The sequence below is a fragment of the Thalassophryne amazonica genome, chromosome 19 (assembly GCF_902500255.1).
Source record: "Thalassophryne amazonica chromosome 19, fThaAma1.1, whole genome shotgun sequence".
NCBI lineage: Eukaryota > Metazoa > Chordata > Actinopteri > Batrachoidiformes > Batrachoididae > Thalassophryne > Thalassophryne amazonica.
In genome coordinates this window covers 9,427,295-9,447,882 of record NC_047121.1, presented here as the reverse complement: position 1 = coordinate 9,447,882, position 20,588 = coordinate 9,427,295, and the positions used below count along the sequence as shown (strand labels likewise).

Here is a 20,588-nt window from a genome sequence, read left to right as displayed (position 1 = left end):
AATAAAATCAGCATTTATTTATTTATTTGTCTGTCTGTTAGCAAGATTACGCCAAAACTACTTCACAGATTTTCACAAAATTTTCACCACAGATAGATATTAGGCCAAGGAAGACTCCATTAAATATTGGAGGTGATCTGGATCCGGATTCTTATTCTGGATCAAGTTTCACATAATATAGGCTTTTAAAGATTATGTCAAAATTGTCACTAAATTTGCAACACAGATAAATATTAGCTCTTGGAAGACTCCACTGAATATTGGATCCAGATCCGGATTGGCGGACGTCAGAAATCTCCAATTGCTCTTGTATTTTACTGTTTTGTGTTGATCTCTGCCTCACGGCTCCTCTCGTCCCCCCACAGATGATTTCCCCGTCAAGGAAGGTGATGTGCTCCAGTCATTTTACATGGTGCAGGAGTTTCTGGGTGAGGGCAACTTTGGGAAGGTGGCCAAGTGTTGACACAAAGTGACCCATCAGGACGTGGCCATCAAAATCTCAAAGAACAAGCCCAGTATTATTAGAGAGACAAAGAAAGAGGTAATTACAGTCACATTCTTTACTTTCAAAGATAGTTTTATTTCAGCCATGAATTGTAAACCTTCATAAATGATTTTTCACGTCTTCCACAGCTTGCCAATCTTGAACTCCTGCGTGCCCTGGACCCAGAGAAGGCCAACATCGTCAGGTGGTACGATGCTTTCACACACGGAGACCTTATTTGCCTCAAATTTGAACTCCTGGTCCAGAGTCTTCATGACTACGTGGATGAGCTGAACTACGACCCTCTTCCCGTCAGTGATCTCCGAGCTGTTGTGCAGCAAGTAAGTTAGATTTTGTTTTTTGATTTAAAAAAAATGTCCACATTATATATGGAACTAAAGTAAGACATTTGGAGTTGTCATCTCTCTTAACAACAATAAATGTTTGTGTGACTGCAGATGGCCACCGCACTGCTCCACCTGCAGACCCTGGGTGTTATTCATTGCGACATAAAGCCCCAGAATATTATGGTGGTCGACCACAATCAGCCGCTGAAGGTCAAACTGATTGACTTCGGATTGGCGCAGCAGATCTCAGAGCCTCCATCTATTGCGGGGACCTTTTGGTACCAGTAAGTCCAAATACTGCAGAGAACATTTGACAGAGTTGTTTGTTTCTGCCCTGAAAATTGATGGAAAAATTAATCCTTTGGTAGACGATGTGTAATGCTGCTCTGTTCCTCTTTGCTCAGAGCTCCAGAGGTCCACTTAGGATTGGCCTACGTGGAGGAGATCGACATGTGGGCGCTTGGTGTGTCTGTGGCTGAGCTGGCTATTGGAACAGCCCTGTATCCCGGAGAACATCCCTATGATATGGTAAGTTCTTTTTTGTCCAGATTGTCCTGGATTTGTTATTAATCCATGGCCTTCGTAAACACAGACACATTTGCTCCTGCAAAGGCAACAATTTGTGAAAGAAACGTCCGTGTTTGTACAGTGAGATTTGAAGTTTTTGTTTGATGTCTTCAGATAAAGTTCATCGTGGAGACTCAGGGTCTGCCCCCAGACCACCTCCTCAGGTTGGGACCACACACCAACCACTGTTTTGAGAGACAGCGTATCAACGGTCAGGACACTTGGACACTGAAGGTACCAACAAATCGTACCATCACATCCATCACATTCATCCATCCATTTTTTTCTGAGTATTAACTCTAACACAGTCTCTTGCAGACTCCTGCACTGGTGAAGATGGAGACGGGACACAAATTCTCCGACACCAGACAGGTTGTGTTGACCTGTCTGGAGGACATCATGGAGGTAGGTGCTCACTAGTGGCCTCTCAGTCTTTCCTTCAACCACCTTCAACAAATGTATGCCTCCAATGTCTAATTCACTGACTGTGTGACCACCAAGCCCCAAACTCTGGTCCTGTTAAATGAAGCAAAATCAATCAATCAATCAATCAATTTTTTTTATATAGCGCCAAATCACAACAAACAGTTGCCCCAAGGCGCTTTATATTGTAAGGCAAGGCCACAGTGGGAAGGAAAAACTCCCTTTTAACAGGAAGAAACCTCCAGCAGAACCAGGCTCAGGGAGGGGCAGTCTTCTGCTGGGACTGGTTGGGGCTGAGGGAGAGAACCAGGAAAAAGACATGCTGTGGAGGGGAGCAGAGATCGATCACTAAGGATTAAATGCAGAGTGGTGCATACAGAGCAAAAAGAGAAAGAAACAGTGCATCATGGGAACCCCCCAGTGGTCTACGTCTATAGCAGCATAACTAAGGGATGGTTCAGGGTCACCTGATCTAGCCCTAACTATAAGCTTTAGCAAAAAGGAAAGTTTTAAGCCTAATCTTAAAAGTAGAGAGGGTGTCTGTCTCCCTGATCTGAATTGGGAGCTGGTTCCACAGGAGAGGAGCCTGAAAGCTGAAGGCTCTGCCTCCCATTCTACTCTTACAAACCCTAGGAACTACAAGTAAGCCTGCAGTCTGAGAGCGAAGCGCTCTATTGGGGTGATATGGTACTACGAGGTCCCTAAGATAAGATGGGACCTGATTATTCAAAACCTTATAAGTAAGAAGAAGAATTTTAAATTCTATTCTAGAATTAACAGGAAGCCAATGAAGAGAGGCCAATATGGGTGAGATATGCTGTCTCCTTCTAGTCCCCGTCAGTACTCTAGCTGCAGCATTTTGAATTAACTGAAGACTTTTTAGGGAACTTTTAGGACAACCTGATAATAATGAATTACAATAGTCCAGCCTAGAGGAAATAAATGCATGAATTAGTTTTTCAGCATCACTCTGAGACAAGACCTTTCTGATTTTAGAGATATTGCGTAAATGCAAAAAAGCAGTCCTACATAATTGTTTAATATGCGCTTTGAATGACATATCCTGATCAAAAATGACTCCAAGATTTCTCACAGTATTACTAGAGGTCAGGGTAATGCCATCCAGAGTAAGGATCTGGTTAGACACCATGTTTCTAAGATTTGTGGGGCCAAGTACAATAACTTTAGTTTTATCTGAGTTTAAAAGCAGGAAATTAGAGGTCATCCATGTCTTTATGTCTATAAGACAATCCTGCAGTTTAGCTAATTGGTGTGTGTCCTCTGGCTTCATGGATAGATAAAGCTGGGTATCATCTGCGTAACAATGAAAATTTAAGCAATACCGTCTAATAATACTACCTAAGGGAAGCATGTATAAAGTGAATAAAATTGGTCCTAGCACAGAACCTTGTGGAACTCCATAATTAACTTTAGTCTGTGAAGAAGATTCCCAATTTACATGAACAAATTGTAATCTATTAGACAAATATGATTCAAACCACCGCAGCGCAGTGCCTTTAATACCTATGGCATGCTCTAATCTCTGTAATAAAATTTTATGGTCAACAGTATTAAAAGCAGCACTGAGGTCTAACAGAACAAGCACAGAGATGAGTCCACTGTCCGAGGCCATAAGAAGATCATTTGTAACCTTCACTAATGCTGTTTCTGTACTATAATGAATTCTAAAACCTGACTGAAACTCTTCAAATAGACCATTCCTCTGCAGATGATCAGTTAGCTGTTTTACAACTACCCTTTCAAGAATTTTTGAGAGAAAAGGAAGGTTGGAGATTGGCCTATAATTAGCTAAGATAGCTGGGTCAAGTGATGGCTTTTTAAGTAATGGTTTAATTACTGCCACCTTAAAAGCCTGTGGTACATAGCCAACTAATAAAGATAGATTGATCATATTTAAGATCGAAGCATTAAATAATGGTAGGGCTTCCTTGAGCAGCCTGGTAGGAATGGGGTCTAATAAACATGTTGATGGTTTGGATGAAGTAACTAATGAAAATAACTCAGACAGAACAATCGGAGAGAAAGAGTCTAACCAAATACCGGCATCACTGAAAGCAGCCAAAGATAACGATACGTCTTTGGGATGGTTATGAGTAATTTTTTCTCTAATAGTTAAAATTTTGTTAGCAAAGAAAGTCATGAAGTCATTACTAGTTAAAGTTAATGGAATACTCAGCTCAATAGAGCTCTGACTCTTTGTCAGCCTGGCTACAGTGCTGAAAAGAAACCTGGGTTTGTTCTTATTTTCTTCAATTAGTGATGAGTAGAAAGATGTCCTAGCTTTACGGAGGGCTTTTTTATAGAGCAACAGACTCTTTTTCCAGGCTAAGTGAAGATCTTCTAAATTAGTGAGACGCCATTTCCTCTCCAACTTACGGGTTATCTGCTTTAAGCTACGAGTTTGTGAGTTATACCACGGTGTCAGGCACTTCTGATTTAAAGCTCTCTTTTTCAGAGGAGCTACAGCATCCAAAGTTGTCTTCAATGAGGATGTAAAACTATTGACGAGATACTCTATCTCACTTACAGAGTTTAGGTAGCTACTCTGCACTGTGTTGGTATATGGCATTAGAGAACATAAAGAAGGAATCATATCCTTAAACCTAGTTACAGCGCTTTCTGAAAGACTTCTAGTGTAATGAAACTTATTCCCCACTGCTGGGTAGTCCATCAGAGTAAATGTAAATGTTATTAAGAAATGATCAGACAGAAGGGAGTTTTCAGGGAATACTGTTAAGTCTTCTATTTCCATACCATAAGTCAGAACAAGATCTAAGATATGATTAAAGTGGTGGGTGGACTCATTTACTTTTTTAGCAAAGCCAATAGAGTCTAATAATAGATTAAATGCAGTGTTGAGGCTGTCATTCTCAGCATCTGTGTGGATGTTAAAATCGCCCACTATAATTATCTTATCTGAGCTAAGCACTAAGTCAGACAAAAGGTCTGAAAATTCACAGAGAAACTCACAGTAACGACCAGGTGGACGATAGATAATAACAAATAAAACTGGTTTTTGGGACTTCCAATTTGGATGGACAAGACTAAGAGTCAAGCTTTCAAATGAATTAAAGCTCTGTCTGGGTTTTTGATTAATTAATAAGCTGGAATGGAAGATTGCTGCTAATCCTCCGCCCCGGCCCGTGCTACGAGCATTCTGGCAGTTAGTGTGACTCGGGGGTGTTGACTCATTTAAACTAACATATTCATCCTGCTGTAACCAGGTTTCTGTAAGGCAGAATAAATCAATATGTTGATCAATTATTATATAATTTACCAACAGGGACTTAGAAGAGAGAGACCTAATGTTTAATAGACCACATTTAACTGTTTTAGTCTGTGGTGCAGTTGAAGGTGCTATATTATTTTTTCTTTTTGAATTTTTATGCTTAAATAGATTTTTGCTGGTTGTTGGTGGTCTGGGAGCAGACACCGTCTCTACGGGGATGGGGTAATGAGGGGATGGCAGGGGGAGAGAAGCTGCAGAGAGGTGTGTAAGACTACAACTCTGCTTCCTGGTCCCAACCCTGGATAGTCACGGTTTGGAGGATTTAAGAAAATTGGCCAGATTTCTAGAAATGAGAGCTGCTCCATCCAAAGTGGGATGGATGCCGTCTCTCCTAACAAGACCAGGTTTTCCCCAGAAGCTTTGCCAATTATCTATGAAGCCCACCTCATTTTTTGGACACCACTCAGACAGCCAGCAATTCAAGGAGAACATGCGGCTAAACATGTCACTCCCAGTCCGATTGGGGAGGGGCCCAGAGAAAAGTACAGAGTCCGACATTGTTTTTGCAAAGTTACACACCGATTTAATGTTAATTTTAGTGACCTCCGATTGGCGTAACCGGGTGTCATTACTGCCGACGTGAATTACAATCTTACCAAATTTACGCTTAGCCTTAGCCAGCAGTTTCAAATTTCCTTCAATGTCGCCTGCTCTGGCCCCCGGAAGACAATTGACTATGGTTGCTGGTGTCGCTAACTTCACATTTCTCAAAACAGAGTCGCCAATAACCAGAGTTTGATCCTCGGCGGGTGTGTCGTCGAGTGGGGAAAAATGGTTAGAAATGTGAACGGGTTGGTGATGTACACGGGGCTTCTGTTTAGAACTACGCTTCCTCCTCACAGTCACCCAGTCGGCCTGCTTTCCCGGCTGCTCGGGATCTGCCAGGGGGTAACTAACGGCGGCTAAGCTACCTTGGTCCGCACCGACTACAGGGGCCTGGCTAGCTATAGAATTTTCCACGGTGCGGAGCCGAGTCTCCAATTCGCCCAGCCTGGCCTCCAAAGCTACGAATAAGCTACACTTATTACAAGTACCGTTACTGCTAAAGGAGGCCGAGGAATAACTAAACATTTCACACCCAGAGCAGAAAAGTGCGGGAGAGACAGGAGAAGCTGCCATGCTAAATCGGCTAAGAGCTAGTAGCTACGCTAAGCTAGCGGATTCCTAAAAACACGCAAAGTGAATAATGTGTAAATAATTTAGAGGTGATTCAGCAGAATGAGTGCTTTAGTTAAGGCACGTAAAGATTACACTGGGAAACAAATCGTAATCTAGATAACTGGATCAATCTAACTGCGCAGATTAAACAGCTAACAGATACAGAAAAACACCGCTGTGCTCCGGAACAGGAAGTTATACAATACCGCAGTGAGAGCCAACCACCAGTAGAGGCAAGCAAAATCAAAAATAACAAATCATGCAATTCCTTGAATGGCCACTTGAGGCTGGCTCCTATAGCGAGTCACTGTCCATTGAGCTGCATGTTTAACTGTCCAATTTTCAAGCAGAAAAAAAAAATGTTAAAGCAGTTTTGGCCTCTATAGTTTGTTCCCGATTCATCAGTTTATGAATAATTAGCAGAGTGGTCACTTTGACTGACAGCTGTGTCCAGAGCATTTTATTCCAAATATCTGAGATCATGTGGATTGTTGTGCTGTTAATGGCACAAAAAAGACCATATAAGAAGTTTGTGTCAGCATTTCTGTCCAGGTTTCTCTTTATTTCATTTGTTTAATAGCACCATTAGCAGGTTTGGGCAGCTTGGTGAGGTTGGTGCCACAGATATTCCAGGTTACTGAGACAGTAAGCTTGTCATAAGTTTTAATATCAGCTCAAAAGCCACCCATCACGAAACCCACCACCCAGTCCCTAAAATATGCATTAATAAAAGACCCAAACCAAGGTTAGCCCATTAGCTTTGGCTTGTAACTCGAAGATGAAAACATTTTCAGGCTTTATTCATCCCAGCCTGGTACTGCATGGTCTTGCTCCACCTCAGGACCAGATGCACGCTCCCCCCACCCCACCACACCCCACCCACCCTATCATTGACCAAAAAACTTGCTGAACACTCTATTCGCAACAAGTAAAGATAAATTTGTCCCAGAGCATGATTCATTAAGGCCGCTCAGCTTTTTCAGTCAAACACTTCAAATATTTTCTGTTACTTATTATAACATCATAGAATCACATTCAAGATTGTACAAGTTCAAATTAATAAAAAAAAACAGGTTATAAAGTAACTCTTCTCTGTGACTGCATTTTGTGGATAAAATATGCAGAAAATGGCCCCTAAAAATTTAAATTTTATTAGGGGCCATTTCCTGTATTTTGTGGCACCAAAATGCAGGAAATGGCCCCTAAAAATCCTGAATCTGCCCCTGCACCTCTTCATCCATTAATGGTCTGAGGTTCAGTAAGAACAAACAAAATGGAAATATCAAAAGCCACATGATTTGAGCTTCAGAACCCCTTTAAAGAAAACATGTTGGTGATGTCACAGAGGGTTTGTCCAGGATCTATGGGGTTTCTGATGACCTCCAGGCATTTGGCTCATGTGACATGTCTTTCTGACTTCTTGTTTCACCAGATGATGGACACAAACACGACAGAGAAGGAGGGTCGTGAGTTTGTGGACCTTCTGAAACACATGATGAACCTCAACAGTGAACAGCGGATCAGACCTGCCGACGTTCTTAAACATCCCTTCCTGGAAGAGAACCATCTGGAGAAGGATGTGGAAGAGGACACTCTGGAGAAGAATGTTCAAGAGGACAGTCCAGAGACGGCTGTGGCAGATGAACCTGTTGTCTGGGCCGATGAAACTCTGGACCTGATTGAGGACCTCACCCCCATCATACCGGAGGAAGGAGAACCAGCAACCATCCAGCCTGGTGAGTCAGATGTTCCACAGTTCCCACAGTGTTTGTATCTTTATTGCTTTATTCAATCTAACAAAATATTTCTGTGATTTTTAGAGACGCAAGCAGAGACCAGGACCACCTGGAGGAGATGCCTGACTCAGGCTCTCAGGAGCAGCTTCTGCCTCTGCTGACCCCAGCGTCTGTGTGTCCCGTGTGTATGTGTGTGTGTGTGTGTGTGTATATATGTACAAATAAATATGTACATTGTATTATGATTTTGTATTTCTAAGTAAAGACTTTAAAATTCAAAAGCTTTGATGTGTGAAGATTTTTTTCATACTGCTCACGGTGTCATGTGGACTCTTAAAACTGAGACAATCCAGGACTTAACAGACTCTACATCTAGATTTTATCCTCATTGATTTCATGTTGTCTCCTACAATCATTTATGCATCTTCTCTATTATAACATGTTTGAACATCAGCAGAAATCCATCCATCCATTCATTTTCTATACCTGCTTACTCCAATCGATCCTGAACACGAGGACTTTATTCACATCAGTTATGAAGAAATACAAACAGTATGGCCCTCTATGGTAAAACAGTGTGGAGTAGACAGTTCTCAAAAACTGAGTGACTGTGCAAGAAGGGGCAGAGTGAGGAAAACCACCAAGACACCCAGATAACTCAGAAGAAGTTACAGGCTTCTGTGGCTGTGACTGGATAAATTGTGCACAGTGCAAATTTTGCATTTTGCAAATATGTATCTAAACTTCTATCTTTTTGAAAGAGTTATCAATTTCTGAAAATTTGTTCAATGTAAAAGGATAGAGATTTTTCCAATTTTGCAATATTTCTCTCAACTTTAACCTTTGACCTTGAAAACTGAATCAGTTCTTGACTATTGGGATATGAATCCTGTGTTAAAATTTCATAATGATATATAAAAAATTGTGGTTTGCAGGCTGTTCACAAACAAACAAACAAACATGGTTGGAAACACAACCTCCACCCAACTTTGTTGGCCGAGGTAAAAAAAACAAAAAAAACATCAACAGCTGCTCAGTGTAACTAATAAAGTAACTAGTAATCTAAGTTGGTTATTTTTAAGATTGAGTTCTCAGAAAAGTAACTATTAGTTACATTGCTGATGAGTTACTTAATCAAGTGAGATTACTAGTTACCTTAGTTACTGTTACTTTACATGTTAATTACAAGTTGTCGGCAGCTCCTAATGAAGTAACTGTATAAAGTAACTAAAAAGTAACAGTAACTTTTCAAAGTAACTGTGGCAACACTGCTACAGAATCACTGTTTAGAGTCCCACATTGCCTGAAAAAGAATCAGAATCAGAATAGCTTTTATTCGCCAAGTATCCAGAGAATACACAGACTTTAACTTTGGTTTGAGCTGCATTCTGTGCAGCATGTATAAATATACACTAAATACTGAATAAATCACAGTAAAAAATGTGCAAATGAAATGTGCAATGTGTAAAATAAAATGTGCAATAAGAGGAAAAAAATGTGTGAAACAGACAACACACTGAAGTTAAGTTGTACATGAGATGTATGAATTAGTGAGTTTTTTTGGCAGGTTAAATTGTTCTTCAGTGTGATGACCTGTGGAAAGAAACTGTTGCATGAGATCTGTAACCTCCTTAATAGTGGGGCTGTTAAACTGTGATTATCATAAGAACTGTGCACAAAATGAAAGAAGCATGAAACTTTCAGGATTTGCTCTTGATGACATAAGCTTTGATTTTGTTATGTGGGCCGCTGAAGAGGAGGTACTGCTGGCCCACCACCACCAGAGGGCGCCCTGCTTGGAGTGCGGGCTCCAAGCACGGGAGGGCGCCAGACCCAGAAGAAGTGACAGCTGTCACTCATCTACACCACTATATAAGCTGGACTGCAACTCCACCTCCCCGCCAAGAAATCAACTACCGAAGAGGTAATTTTCTCTGCTGACTCAAATCGTTGAGTGATAATCTGAACTTCTTTTGCAGTCGTTATCCTGTGGTGTTTGTCCTTATCTGTGGGATTGGCGTTTGGTGTGATCAGCGACGGCTTCGCCTCACACCCCAAACCAGATAAGTGGTTAAACAGGAGCTGCATGAGTGTGTGATTGGAGGTGGAGGTGCTCCCTCCTAACTGAGTGCAGACTGTGGATTACTGAGTGTGCGACTTCACACTCATCCATCCTGTCTTGTTTTCTGCCAGCAGTACCAGGGTCGACAGCTTAAGACAGAGGCCACCTGGGGACTCGGGACTTGGCGGCTCCGGTGTTCTTCAGGCCGTTGGTGGTGGAAGCCGTGTGGGACGCGGCTCATCTCTCGTCGGGGGTCTTCTATCTTCGAGCCTGCCCACACGTCAGCTGGTGTTAATTGACTATATATATTTTGTGTGTTTAGTTGTGTGTTGTCACAACATTAAATTGTTACTTATTGGCTTATTCATTGTCCGTTCCTTTGCGCCCCCTGTTGTGGGTCCGTGCTACGACACCTTCCCAACAGATTTAAGATGTTGAGGCATTTGCAGTTTGACCCCTGGAGTCAACTATGTTTTAAATTAGAAAGTGATGTGACTTAGTATCTAAATGTGATGGACATGAAAACTAAATGTATATTTCTATGTTTCTGAGCATGAAAAACTCATTTCTGATATGTCCAATACCCCCAGAAGTTAATAACAGTCACTCTCAGGGATCAAAGGTCAAGGTTGCTTGAAAAGATCCCACATTTTGGTCAATATAAATATACAGCTCCTTTGTGTTTTATCAACCAATTACATGCAAAAATGAACCAGGCAAAAGAATAGACCTATGAACATGGATACAACAAAAATGCACAAAAAATAAAGGCGGAACCTCAACATGTCAGAAAAAACAAACTTGAACTCATCAATCAATCAATCAATCAATTTTATTTATATAGCGCCAAATCACAACAAACAGTTGCCCCAAGGCACTTTATAATGTAAGGCAAGGCCATACAATAATTACGTAAAAACCCCAACGGTCAAAACAACCCCCTGTGAGCAAGCACTGGGTGACAGTGGGAAGGAAAAACTCCCTTTTAACAGGAAGAAACCTCCAGCAGAACCAGGTTCAGGGAGGGGCAGTCCTCTGCTGGGACTGGTTGGGGCTGAGGGAGAGAACCAGGAAAAAGACATGCTGTGGAGGGGAGCAGAGATCAATCACTAATGATTAAATGCAGAGTGGTGCATACAGAGCAAAAAGAGAAAGAAACACTCAGTGCATCATGGGAACCCCCCAGCAGTCTAAGTCTATAGCAGCATAACTAAGGGATGGTTCAGGGTCACCTGATCCAGCCCTAACTATAAGCTTTAGCAAAAAGGAAAGTTTTAAGCCTAATCATAAAAGTAGAGAGGGTGTCTGTCTCCCTGATCTGAATTGGGAGCTGGTTCCACAGGAGAGGAGCCTGAAAGCTGGGGTGATATGGTACTATGAGGTCCCTAAGATAAGATGGGACCTGATTATTCAAAACCTTATAAGTAAGAAGAAGAATTTTAAATTCTATTCTAGAATTAACAGGAAGCCAATGAAGAGAGGCCAATATGGGTGAGATATGCTCTCTCCTTCTAGTCCCCGTTAGTACTCTAGCTGCAGCATTTTGAATTAACTGAAGGCTTTTCAGGGAACTTTTAGGACAACCTGATAATAATGAATTACAATAGTCCAGCCTAGAGGAAATAAATGCATGAATTAGTTTTTCAGCATCACTCTGAGACAAGACCTTTCTAATTTTAGAGATATTGCATAAATGCAAAAAAGCAGTCCTACATATTTGTTTAATATGCGCTTTGAATGACATATCCTGATCAAAAATGACTCCAAGATTTCTCACAGTATTACTGGAGGTCAGGGTAATGCCATCCAGAGTAAGGATCTGGTTAGACACCATGTTTCTAAGATTTGTGGGGCCAAGTACAATAACTTCAGTTTTATCTGAGTTTAAAAGCAGGAAATTAGAGGTCATCCATGTCTTTATGTCTGTAAGACAATCCTGCAGTTTAGCTAATTGGTGTGTGTCCTCTGGCTTCATGGATAGATAAAGCTGGGTATCATCTGCGTAACAATGAAAATTTAAGCAATGCCGTCTAATAATACTGCCTAAGGGAAGCATGTATAAATTGAATAAAATTGGTCCTAGCACAGAACCTTGTGGAACTCCATAATTAACCTTGGTCTGTGAAGAAGATTCCCCATTTACATGAACAAATTGTAATCTATTAGATAAATATGATTCAAACCACCGCAGCGCAGTGCCTTTAATACCTATGACATGCTCTAATCTCTGTAATAAAATTTTATGGTCAACAGTATCAAAAGCAGCACTGAGGTCTAACAGAACAAGCACAGAGATAAGTCCACTGTCTGAGGCCATAAGAAGATCATTTGTAACCTTCACTAATGCTGTTTCTGTACTATGATGAATTCTAAAACCTGACTGAAACTCTTCAAATAGACCATTCCTCTGCAGATGATCAGTTAGCTGTTTTACAACTACCTTCATAAGTCATAACTCATAAGAAGGTTTACAACTTGGTGTGTCCACAACATGTGTCAGCATAAATGTTGTTTTCTAAACATAATTCAGGAGGAGCCCGTAAGATGATGGGTGGAAGCGGACACCATTCTCTGTGATCTCCGCTTCAAACACGCTCGCTTACATCACATCAAACAGTTAGCATTGTGAACTAGTAGAACTAGTGAACAATGTTTTAGACACTGCAGTCACCAGAACATGTGCACAGTGTTGTGCATTTTAATTCCGGCTTTTTTACATTTACAGTGTCCAACACAGCCCTTTTTGCAACCACAGTACACAAGTTCATAGCAACCTGTGATGCTGCAGGGAGAGTTGTCCAAAGTGGCTGCCAACCAACATCGGTGTCAATCCATCCCCAGTCTGAGGGACTGGGCAAATGTGGTGGAGGAACCAAGGCAAGGTTCCATATGTTAGCTTGGTACATTGCTCTTTTGATGCGTTGTCTCAAAGCATCTTGTGTCGGGGGGATGTTTTCCAGTGATCTTGACCTCTCTGTGAAAAGTATCATCAGTACAACAAAACGTTCAAGCTGAGACAAGGAAAGATCACTCAACTCTTTCATGGAAAGCCTCTGTAACCTCTGGATATACACACCATGTATCCCAGGCAGTCTTTTTACCACAGCCACAGAATGAAGAAGTTGTATCACAGCCAGTAAAAGAATGAAATGCTCGAGGTGCAGAACTAGTGGAAGGACCCAGTGCAGCAACCACCTTGTGAATGGCTATATAACAGAAACCGCTACCATCTCCAAAAGCAATCCACATTTCCTCCAGATTGACTTTCTTGAAGACATCCACTGCCAAGATGACCACATCACATCATTTTCTTGGTTCCCTTGGCTGCATCCACCACATGAAGAAAGAGACGAGTATCAGCTTCATCATGAGTGCATGGACACACGAGACTCCACGTCCCAACCCCCAGGAGAACAGTATTATTGTTTGTGGCATACACTTCTTTGTCTAGATGTAATGGAGTATTAACCACTTGAATAGAGAGAAACTGAAATAGCTCAGTTTTGTTTTCCTCCACAGACAAGAAATCTTTCCAATTCTTTGGCATCAGAGTGCCTGGTTCCACTCTTCTCCGAGTTCCCTTTCCTCTCCTATGTCTTGTCATGGCTTTTAGTCTATTATTTTATGTTTATTAGACCCCATTCCTACCAGGCTGCTCAAGGAAGCCCTACCATTAATTAATGCTTCAATCTTAAATATGATCAATCTATCTTTATTAGTTGGCTATGTACCACAGGCTTTTAAGGTGGCAGTAATTAAACCATTACTTAAAAAGCCATCACTTGACCCAGCTATCTTAGCTAATTATAGGCCAATCTCCAACCTTCCTTTTCTCTCAAAAATTCTTGAAAGGGTAGTTGTAAAACAGCTAACTGATCATCTGCAGAGGAATGGTCTATTTGAAGAGTTTCAGTCAGGTTTTAGAATTCATCATAGTACAGAAACAGCATTAGTGAAGGTTACAAATGATCTTCTTATGGCCTCAGACAGTGGACTCATCTCTGTGCTTGTCCTGTTAGACCTCAGTGCTGCTTTTGATACTGTTGACCATAAAATTTTATTACAGAGATTAGAGCATGCCATAGCTATTAAAGGCACTGCGCTGCGGTGGTTTGAATCATATTTATCTAACAGATTACAGTTTGTTCATGTAAATGGGGAATCTTCTTCACAGACTAAGGTTAATTATGGAGTTCCACAAGGTTCTGTGCTAGGACCAATTTTTTTCACTTTATACATACTTCCCTTAGGTAGTATTATTAGAAAGCATTGCTTAAATTTTCATTGTTACGCAGATGATACCCAGCTTTATCTATCCATGAAGCCAGAGGACACACACCAATTAGTTAAACTGCAGGATTGTCTTACAGACATAAAGACATGGATGACCTCTAATTTCCTGCTTTTAAACTCAGATAAAACTAAAGTTATTGTACTTGGCCCCACAAATCTTAGAAACATGGTGTCTAACCAGATCCTTACTCTGGATGGCATTACCCTGACCTCCAGTAATACTGTGAGAAATCTTGGAGTTATTTTTGATCAGGATATGTCCTTCAATGCGCATATTAAGCAAATATGTAGGACTGCTTTTTTACATTTGTGCAATATCTCTAAAATTAGAAAGGTCTTGTCTCAGAGTGATGCTGAAAAACTAATTCATGCATTTATTTCCTCTAGGCTGGACTATTGTAATTCATTATTATCAGGTTGTCCTAAAAGTTCCCTGAAAAGCCTTCAGTTAATTCAAAATGCTGCAGCGAGAGTACTGACGGGGACTAGAAGGAGAGAGCATATCTCACCCATATTGGCCTCTCTTCATTGGCTTCCTGTTAATTGTAGAATAGAATTTAAAATTCTTCTTCTTACTTATAAGGTTTTGAATAATCAGGTCCCATCTTATCTTAGGAACCTCTTAGTATCATATCACCCCAATAGAGCGCCTCACTCTCAGACTGCAGGCTTACTTGTAGTTCCTAGGGTTTTTAAGAGTAGAATGGGAGGCAGAGCCTTCAGCTTTCAGGTCCCTCCCTGAGCCTGGTTCTGCTGGAGGTTTCTACCTGTTAAAAGGGAGTTTTTCCTTACCACTGTCGCCAACTGTCGTTTTGACCGTTGGGGTTTTTCTGTAATTATTGTATGGCTTTTGCCTTGCAATATAAAGCGCCTTGGGGCAACTGTTGTTGTGATTTGGCGCTATATAAATAAAATTGATTTGATTTGATTTAGGCTATTTGTTTGGTACACATCCCAAACAATGTCCATGCGTCTTGTGCCTGTCAACTGTGATACTATGTATGGTATAAAAACACTGTCAGCATAGTCCTGAAACGTTTGAGCAGTGCCTGGCTTGAGCATGTAGCACCATCAGTTAATACAGCTTCAACATAGCCAACAGTGGTTTCTGACAAGCTAATGTGTGTGGGAAAATTTTGTAGAACATGTTCACCTCTGCATGGTATGATGCATGGTATGGAAAAAAAAGTCTGACTGTGCCTCCAAACTATGCCTATTATTTAGATTAGATAGCATAGATATTGTAAGGACAATACACTAAATGAAAGAAAATGAACAAGAAACTATATTTTCAGTTTGGGTGATGGATAACATGGCATTGTTTGCTAAAATACAAAGAAGCTGTACATTATATATTTAGATTGACCAAAATGTGGGATCTTTTCAAGTGACCTTGACCTTTGACCCCTAAGAGTGACAGTTTTTGACCTCTGTGTCACTTGGACTCATCAGAAATGGGTTTCCCATGCTCAGAAACATGGAAATACACATTTTGCGCACATGTCCATCACATTTACATCCTAAGACACATCAATTTCTAATTTCATACAGAGAAATTTCATATCCTAGAGCTGACCCCAGCTAGCTGACCCCAGAAAAAACTACAGAGGATCTTCAGACAGCACAGAATCCCAGTTTACTTTAAACATGTTAACACCTTGAGACAGAAATTAGTTCACCCTAAGGACAGGATCCCTAGTTACAAACAGAGCAATGTGGTGTATTCTATCAGATGTCAGGAAAACTGTAATGAACACTACATATGTGAGACTAAGCAGCCATGCACAAAAGGCTATACCAGCACCGCAGAGAGGGCACCGGTGGACCTCAGTCTGCAGTTCATCTCCACCTTAAAGACACTAACCACACTTTTGAGGACAAGGAAGCTATTTACAATGGGGTACACAGGTCAAAGCAGTTTCAGTTTTTTCTTCATGGTAATGAGTCATTCACGTCATCAGGAGAATTGTCAGGAGAGACATCAGTCCCATCGTTAGGAGGGACAGCTGCCCTGTCATTAGGAGGGTGCTAACTAGAGCACAATAGGTGCTAATTAGAGCAATTGTTAGTCACTAGCCAATAGCAGTCTGAATCTCTGTAGGAGGGTTCTGGTTAGGTTTAATAACTCCAGCTTTTGCTGGCTTTTGTTATTCGTCTCTACAAGAGTCAAGACAGAAGTCAGACTACCAGAGCAAGAATTTTAACTGAGGAAGCTTCTGCAATTAGAAGTGAAACATCCTCGCATCAAGTAAGCCAGTCCAGTCGAAGATTCAAGCTTCTCTACTATTTTTGTATTTTGTTCTTTTATTTCTTTCATGTCTCATCATCAATGTATCTTCTCAGTAATAAAACTATTAATCATTACCCATATTGTCAAAATCTCAGTCTGTTTGTTTGTTCCTGTACATATGTAAATCAATCTGTGAATATTAAGCCAGTTCTTTGTCTTGTGTCCTGTTCATCCTGACAGATGTTTAACCCTACCACCTGCCTCATTTTGGCTTGTCAGTATCTCACAAATAAAAAGTGATATTTCCCATCGATGGGATATACAGGCTTAGAAAATCAATCGTGTCCAGAACTTATTAATTTCAGCTTTTCCAACACTTGCAGGTGCTGCCCCTTTCAAGGTACTTAATACCATTTCATATTTAATTAAATGTTGTTTTAATTTATATTGGTTACACCTAATACACACCATAAATAGTCCTACACATCAGCCCCAAAACACCACACTCGTGAAGTTTGGAGGTAGAACTGTTTTTTGGTCATTCTAATTGGTCATGATGATGTATTGAGGCACTGTCCAAATACTTATGGACCTGACTGTAGTCACAGCAACACTGTGTATTCGTAAAGACGAAAAGCGGTCAGACATTCCACTTATTAATAATTACTGTAGAATCTGATATATTTATTAGCTTTTCATTTATTTCTAAAAGGTTTGAGGGGAGTCGTGGGTTCCACACAATGGTTCCGTACATAGGTCTATATTTCGATTGTTCCGTATTTCTACCCGGACTGTTTTCTGAAGGCGCACATCCTGTTTTGAAAGAACGTGTCGAGTTTGCAGTGTGAGCAAGTTATGTGTTGGCAAAGGCTTTATCTGTAGTTACAATGCAGATATCCAGTGTGAACGATGTGAAAATCTACAATTTAAGCTACGGAAAGTCTCTCCCAGAGGTGAGAAGTTTAACTTTGCTGTTGTTTACTTTGAATGGGGTTAGCTTGCTAGCTCAGATAGCTGCGACAAGAGAACTCATCTTACTGTGTTTGTTGTTTTTAAATTTGTTATTCCACAACATAACGTCCTCCAGAAGTCCCATCTATTGAGTTCTTGTTATGTTTAGACTTACATGTGGTTCCGCTGATCTGCCTGCATGTAGACAGAAATCACTGGTGGCTTTCGTCTCATTTCGTTTCTCCTTCGACTTCGTGTTTTTGCTTCTGATCCTAACCGCCACCTCGCTGATTTGATCACAACCAGCACTGTTTCTTGCAGCGAATCCTTTCTTTCTTGAGAAACGAAGTGGCTGTGTAGCCGCGTTGATAATGCACAATTCCAGACGTATGTAGCTGTAGTCATAATGACAGTATAGTGATTCTATTAGTGCATGCTTCTCGCTCATTGGTCGCTAAAGGTGACGTGATCATAAGGCTTGGACATGTATTGATACATTCAAAAACTACATTAACCACAACCATTAATTCTAACCATAACAATAACCCCTAACCATAACTCCTACCCTAACAAGACTGTGCTACCTATGAAGAGAATTTAGGGTGTCTGGAGACCTCGGAACCACACAACCTCGGTACCAGTGGCACCGATGTGTTCTCGGAACCCACAGACTGGTTACAGTAACTTAGAAGTTGGTTAACTTTCTTATATTGCATCGAATATTTGCATATCCCTGTCAGAACCTCCTAAGCTAAGCTTGCATCCCAACAGCAGATGGAAGCACAATGTGAAACACTAAAAGAGAAGCCACATTTTGCACAAGTTCGGAACCAAAATGTATAAACAACTCTGTGTGCTGAATGCGCTCACCTCTCCTCCACATCCCCCCTCTCTTCTTACCTGCAGTGGCTGTCAGATCGGAAAAAGAGGCAGCTACAAAAGAGTGATGTTGGTGAGTTGACGTGTGCTAACTTTCACCCCCACCAGCTGGTAAATTTGCTAAAAAATGCATATATGAATTTGCTTCTTAATTACCTTCACTTGTAGACATCCAGCGCAGAATCGAGCTTATTCAGGACTTTGAAATGCCGTCAGTCTCCACCTCGATCAAAGTGTCCAGAGACGGGCAGTTCATCCTAGCAACAGGTAGCAGGGGCTCTGCACATCAGCGTGTTTGATTGGTTTTTAAGATGATTCCGGTGTCTTACTGTCACCCACTGGCTTGTATTCGGCCCCTTGGTATTTCATACAAAACAGTACTGTACTCTTTGGTAAATCTGTATGGAGTAGACAGTTCTCAGAGTTACTGTGCAAGAAGGAGATGAGTGAGGAAAAGCACCAAGACACTGAGACAACCCAGACTAAGTTCTAAGCTTCTGTGGCTGTGATTGGAGAAATGGTGCACAGTGCAAATTTGACATTTTGCATCACCATTTACAGTGCATCCAGAAAATATTCACATTTCATTTTTCCCACGTTTTATATCACAGCCTTATTCCAAAATGGCTGAAATTCATTTTTCCCAGAAAATTGGACACACAATACCCCATAATGACAATGTGAAACATGTTTTTGAGTTTTTTGCAAATTTATTAAAAATAAAAAACTAAGAAATCACATGTACATAAGTGTTCACAGTCTTTGCCATGAAGCTCAAAACTGAGCTCAGGTGCCTCCTGTTTTCTTTGAGATGTTTCTACAGCTTAGTTGGAGTCCACCTGGTGTAAATTCAGTTGATTGAACATGATTTGGAAAGACACACACTTGTCTACATATAAGGTCCCACAGTTGACAGTACATGTCAGAGCTCAAACAAAAAGTATGAAGTCAAAGGAATTGTCTATAGACTCTTGAGACAGGATTGTCTCAAGGCACAAATCTGGGGAAAGGTACAGAAACATTTCTGCTGCTTTGAATGTCCCAGTGAACACAGTGGCCTCCATCATCCATAAATGGAAGACGTTCAGCTCCATCAGGACTCTTCTAAGACCTGGCCGCCCGTCTAAACTAAGTATTCGGGAGGTGACCAAGAACCTGATGGTCACTCTGTCAGAGCTCCAGCATTCCTCTGTGGAGAGTAGAAACTTCCAGGACAACCATCTCTGCAGCAATCCACCAATCAGGCCTGTATGGTTGAGTGGCCAGACAGAAGCCACTCCTTAGTAAAAGGCACATGGCAGCCTGCCTGGAGTTTGCCAAAAGGCACCTGAAGGACTCTCAGACCATGAGAAACAAAATTCTCTGGTCTGATGAGACAACGATTGAACTCTTTGGCGTGAACGCCAGGTGTCATGTTTGGAGGAAACCAGGCACCATCCCTACAGTGAAGCGTGGTGGTGGGATGTTTTTCAGCAGCAGGAACTGGGAGACTCGTTAGGATTGAGGGAAAGATGAATGCAGCAATGTACAGAGACATCCTGGATGAAAACCTGCTCCAGATCGCTCTTGACCTCAGACTGGGGTGACGGTTCATCTTTCAGCAAAACAGTGACCCTAAGCACACAGCCAAGATATCAAAGGAGTGGCTTCAGGACAACTCTGTGAATGTCCTTGAGTGGCCCAGACAGAGCCCAGACCTGAATCTCGTTGAACATCTCTGGAGAGATCTGAAAATGTTTGTGCACCGACGCTCCCCATCCAACCTGATGGAGCTTGAGAGGCGCTGCAAAGAGGAATGGGCAAAACTGCCCAAAGATAGTTGCACCAAGCTTGTGGCATCATATTCATGAAGACTTGAAGCTGTATTTGTCTCCAAAGGTGCTGCCGAAGCCAGCGCGCTGTCCTCCCTTTGCACAAGACCTGCCGGTACCATAATTGCTGCCAAAGGTGCATCAACAAAGTATTGAGCAAAGGGTGTGAATACTTATGTACGTGTGATTTCTTACTTTATTTTTTTTAATAAGTTTGCAAAAATAATAAAAAAAAAAAAAAACTTTTCATGTTGTCACTGTGGGGTGTTGTGAGTAGAATTTTGAGAGGAAAAAAATGAATTTACTCTATTTTGGAATAAGGCTGCACCATAACAAA

At 41.2% G+C, this 20,588-nt stretch overlaps 2 protein-coding genes and 1 long non-coding RNA gene across 5 annotated transcripts in view; all 3 read left to right on the top strand.

Moving 5' to 3' along the window:
- The first annotated feature begins 277 nt into the window (after positions 1-277).
- Positions 278-1,033, top strand: LOC117532320. Its single transcript, XR_004566837.1, has 3 exons — positions 278-541; positions 634-825; positions 943-1,033. It is a non-coding gene; the product is annotated as an uncharacterized LOC117532320 (long non-coding RNA).
- Positions 1,034-1,209: 176 nt separating this feature from the next.
- LOC117501048 (homeodomain-interacting protein kinase 2-like) lies at positions 1,210-7,968 on the top strand. The gene is made up of 5 exons (XM_034159850.1): positions 1,210-1,359; positions 1,513-1,632; positions 1,717-1,803; positions 7,722-7,895; positions 7,930-7,968. The coding sequence occupies exons 1-5, from the start codon at positions 1,210-1,212 to the stop codon at positions 7,966-7,968; spliced, it is 570 nt and encodes a 189-aa protein (XP_034015741.1).
- A 9,427-nt stretch (positions 7,969-17,395) lies between these two features.
- Positions 17,396-20,588, top strand: part of nol10 (nucleolar protein 10) — a 70,096-nt gene continuing 66,903 nt past the window's right edge. For all 3 annotated transcript variants that reach the window (XM_034159626.1, XM_034159624.1, XM_034159625.1), the window contains exons 1-3: positions 17,396-17,563; positions 18,468-18,513; positions 18,609-18,707. In XM_034159626.1, the coding sequence (XP_034015517.1) occupies positions 17,498-17,563; positions 18,468-18,513; positions 18,609-18,707 (211 nt within the window). In that variant the 5' untranslated portion in view covers positions 17,396-17,497. The remainder of the gene's footprint in view (positions 17,564-18,467; positions 18,514-18,608; positions 18,708-20,588) is intronic.

Excerpts from the sequence above, each read along its gene's own strand:
- LOC117501048 (XM_034159850.1), top strand. The coding sequence starts at position 1,210 with ATGCTGCTCTGTTCCTCTTTGCTCAGAGCTCCAGAGGTCCACTTAGGA. Across the intron at positions 1,360-1,512 it reads GAGAACATCCCTATGATATG|ATAAAGTTCATCGTGGAGAC; the intron begins GTAAGTTCTTTT and ends TGATGTCTTCAG. Across the intron at positions 1,804-7,721 it reads GTCTGGAGGACATCATGGAG|ATGATGGACACAAACACGAC; the intron begins GTAGGTGCTCAC and ends TTGTTTCACCAG.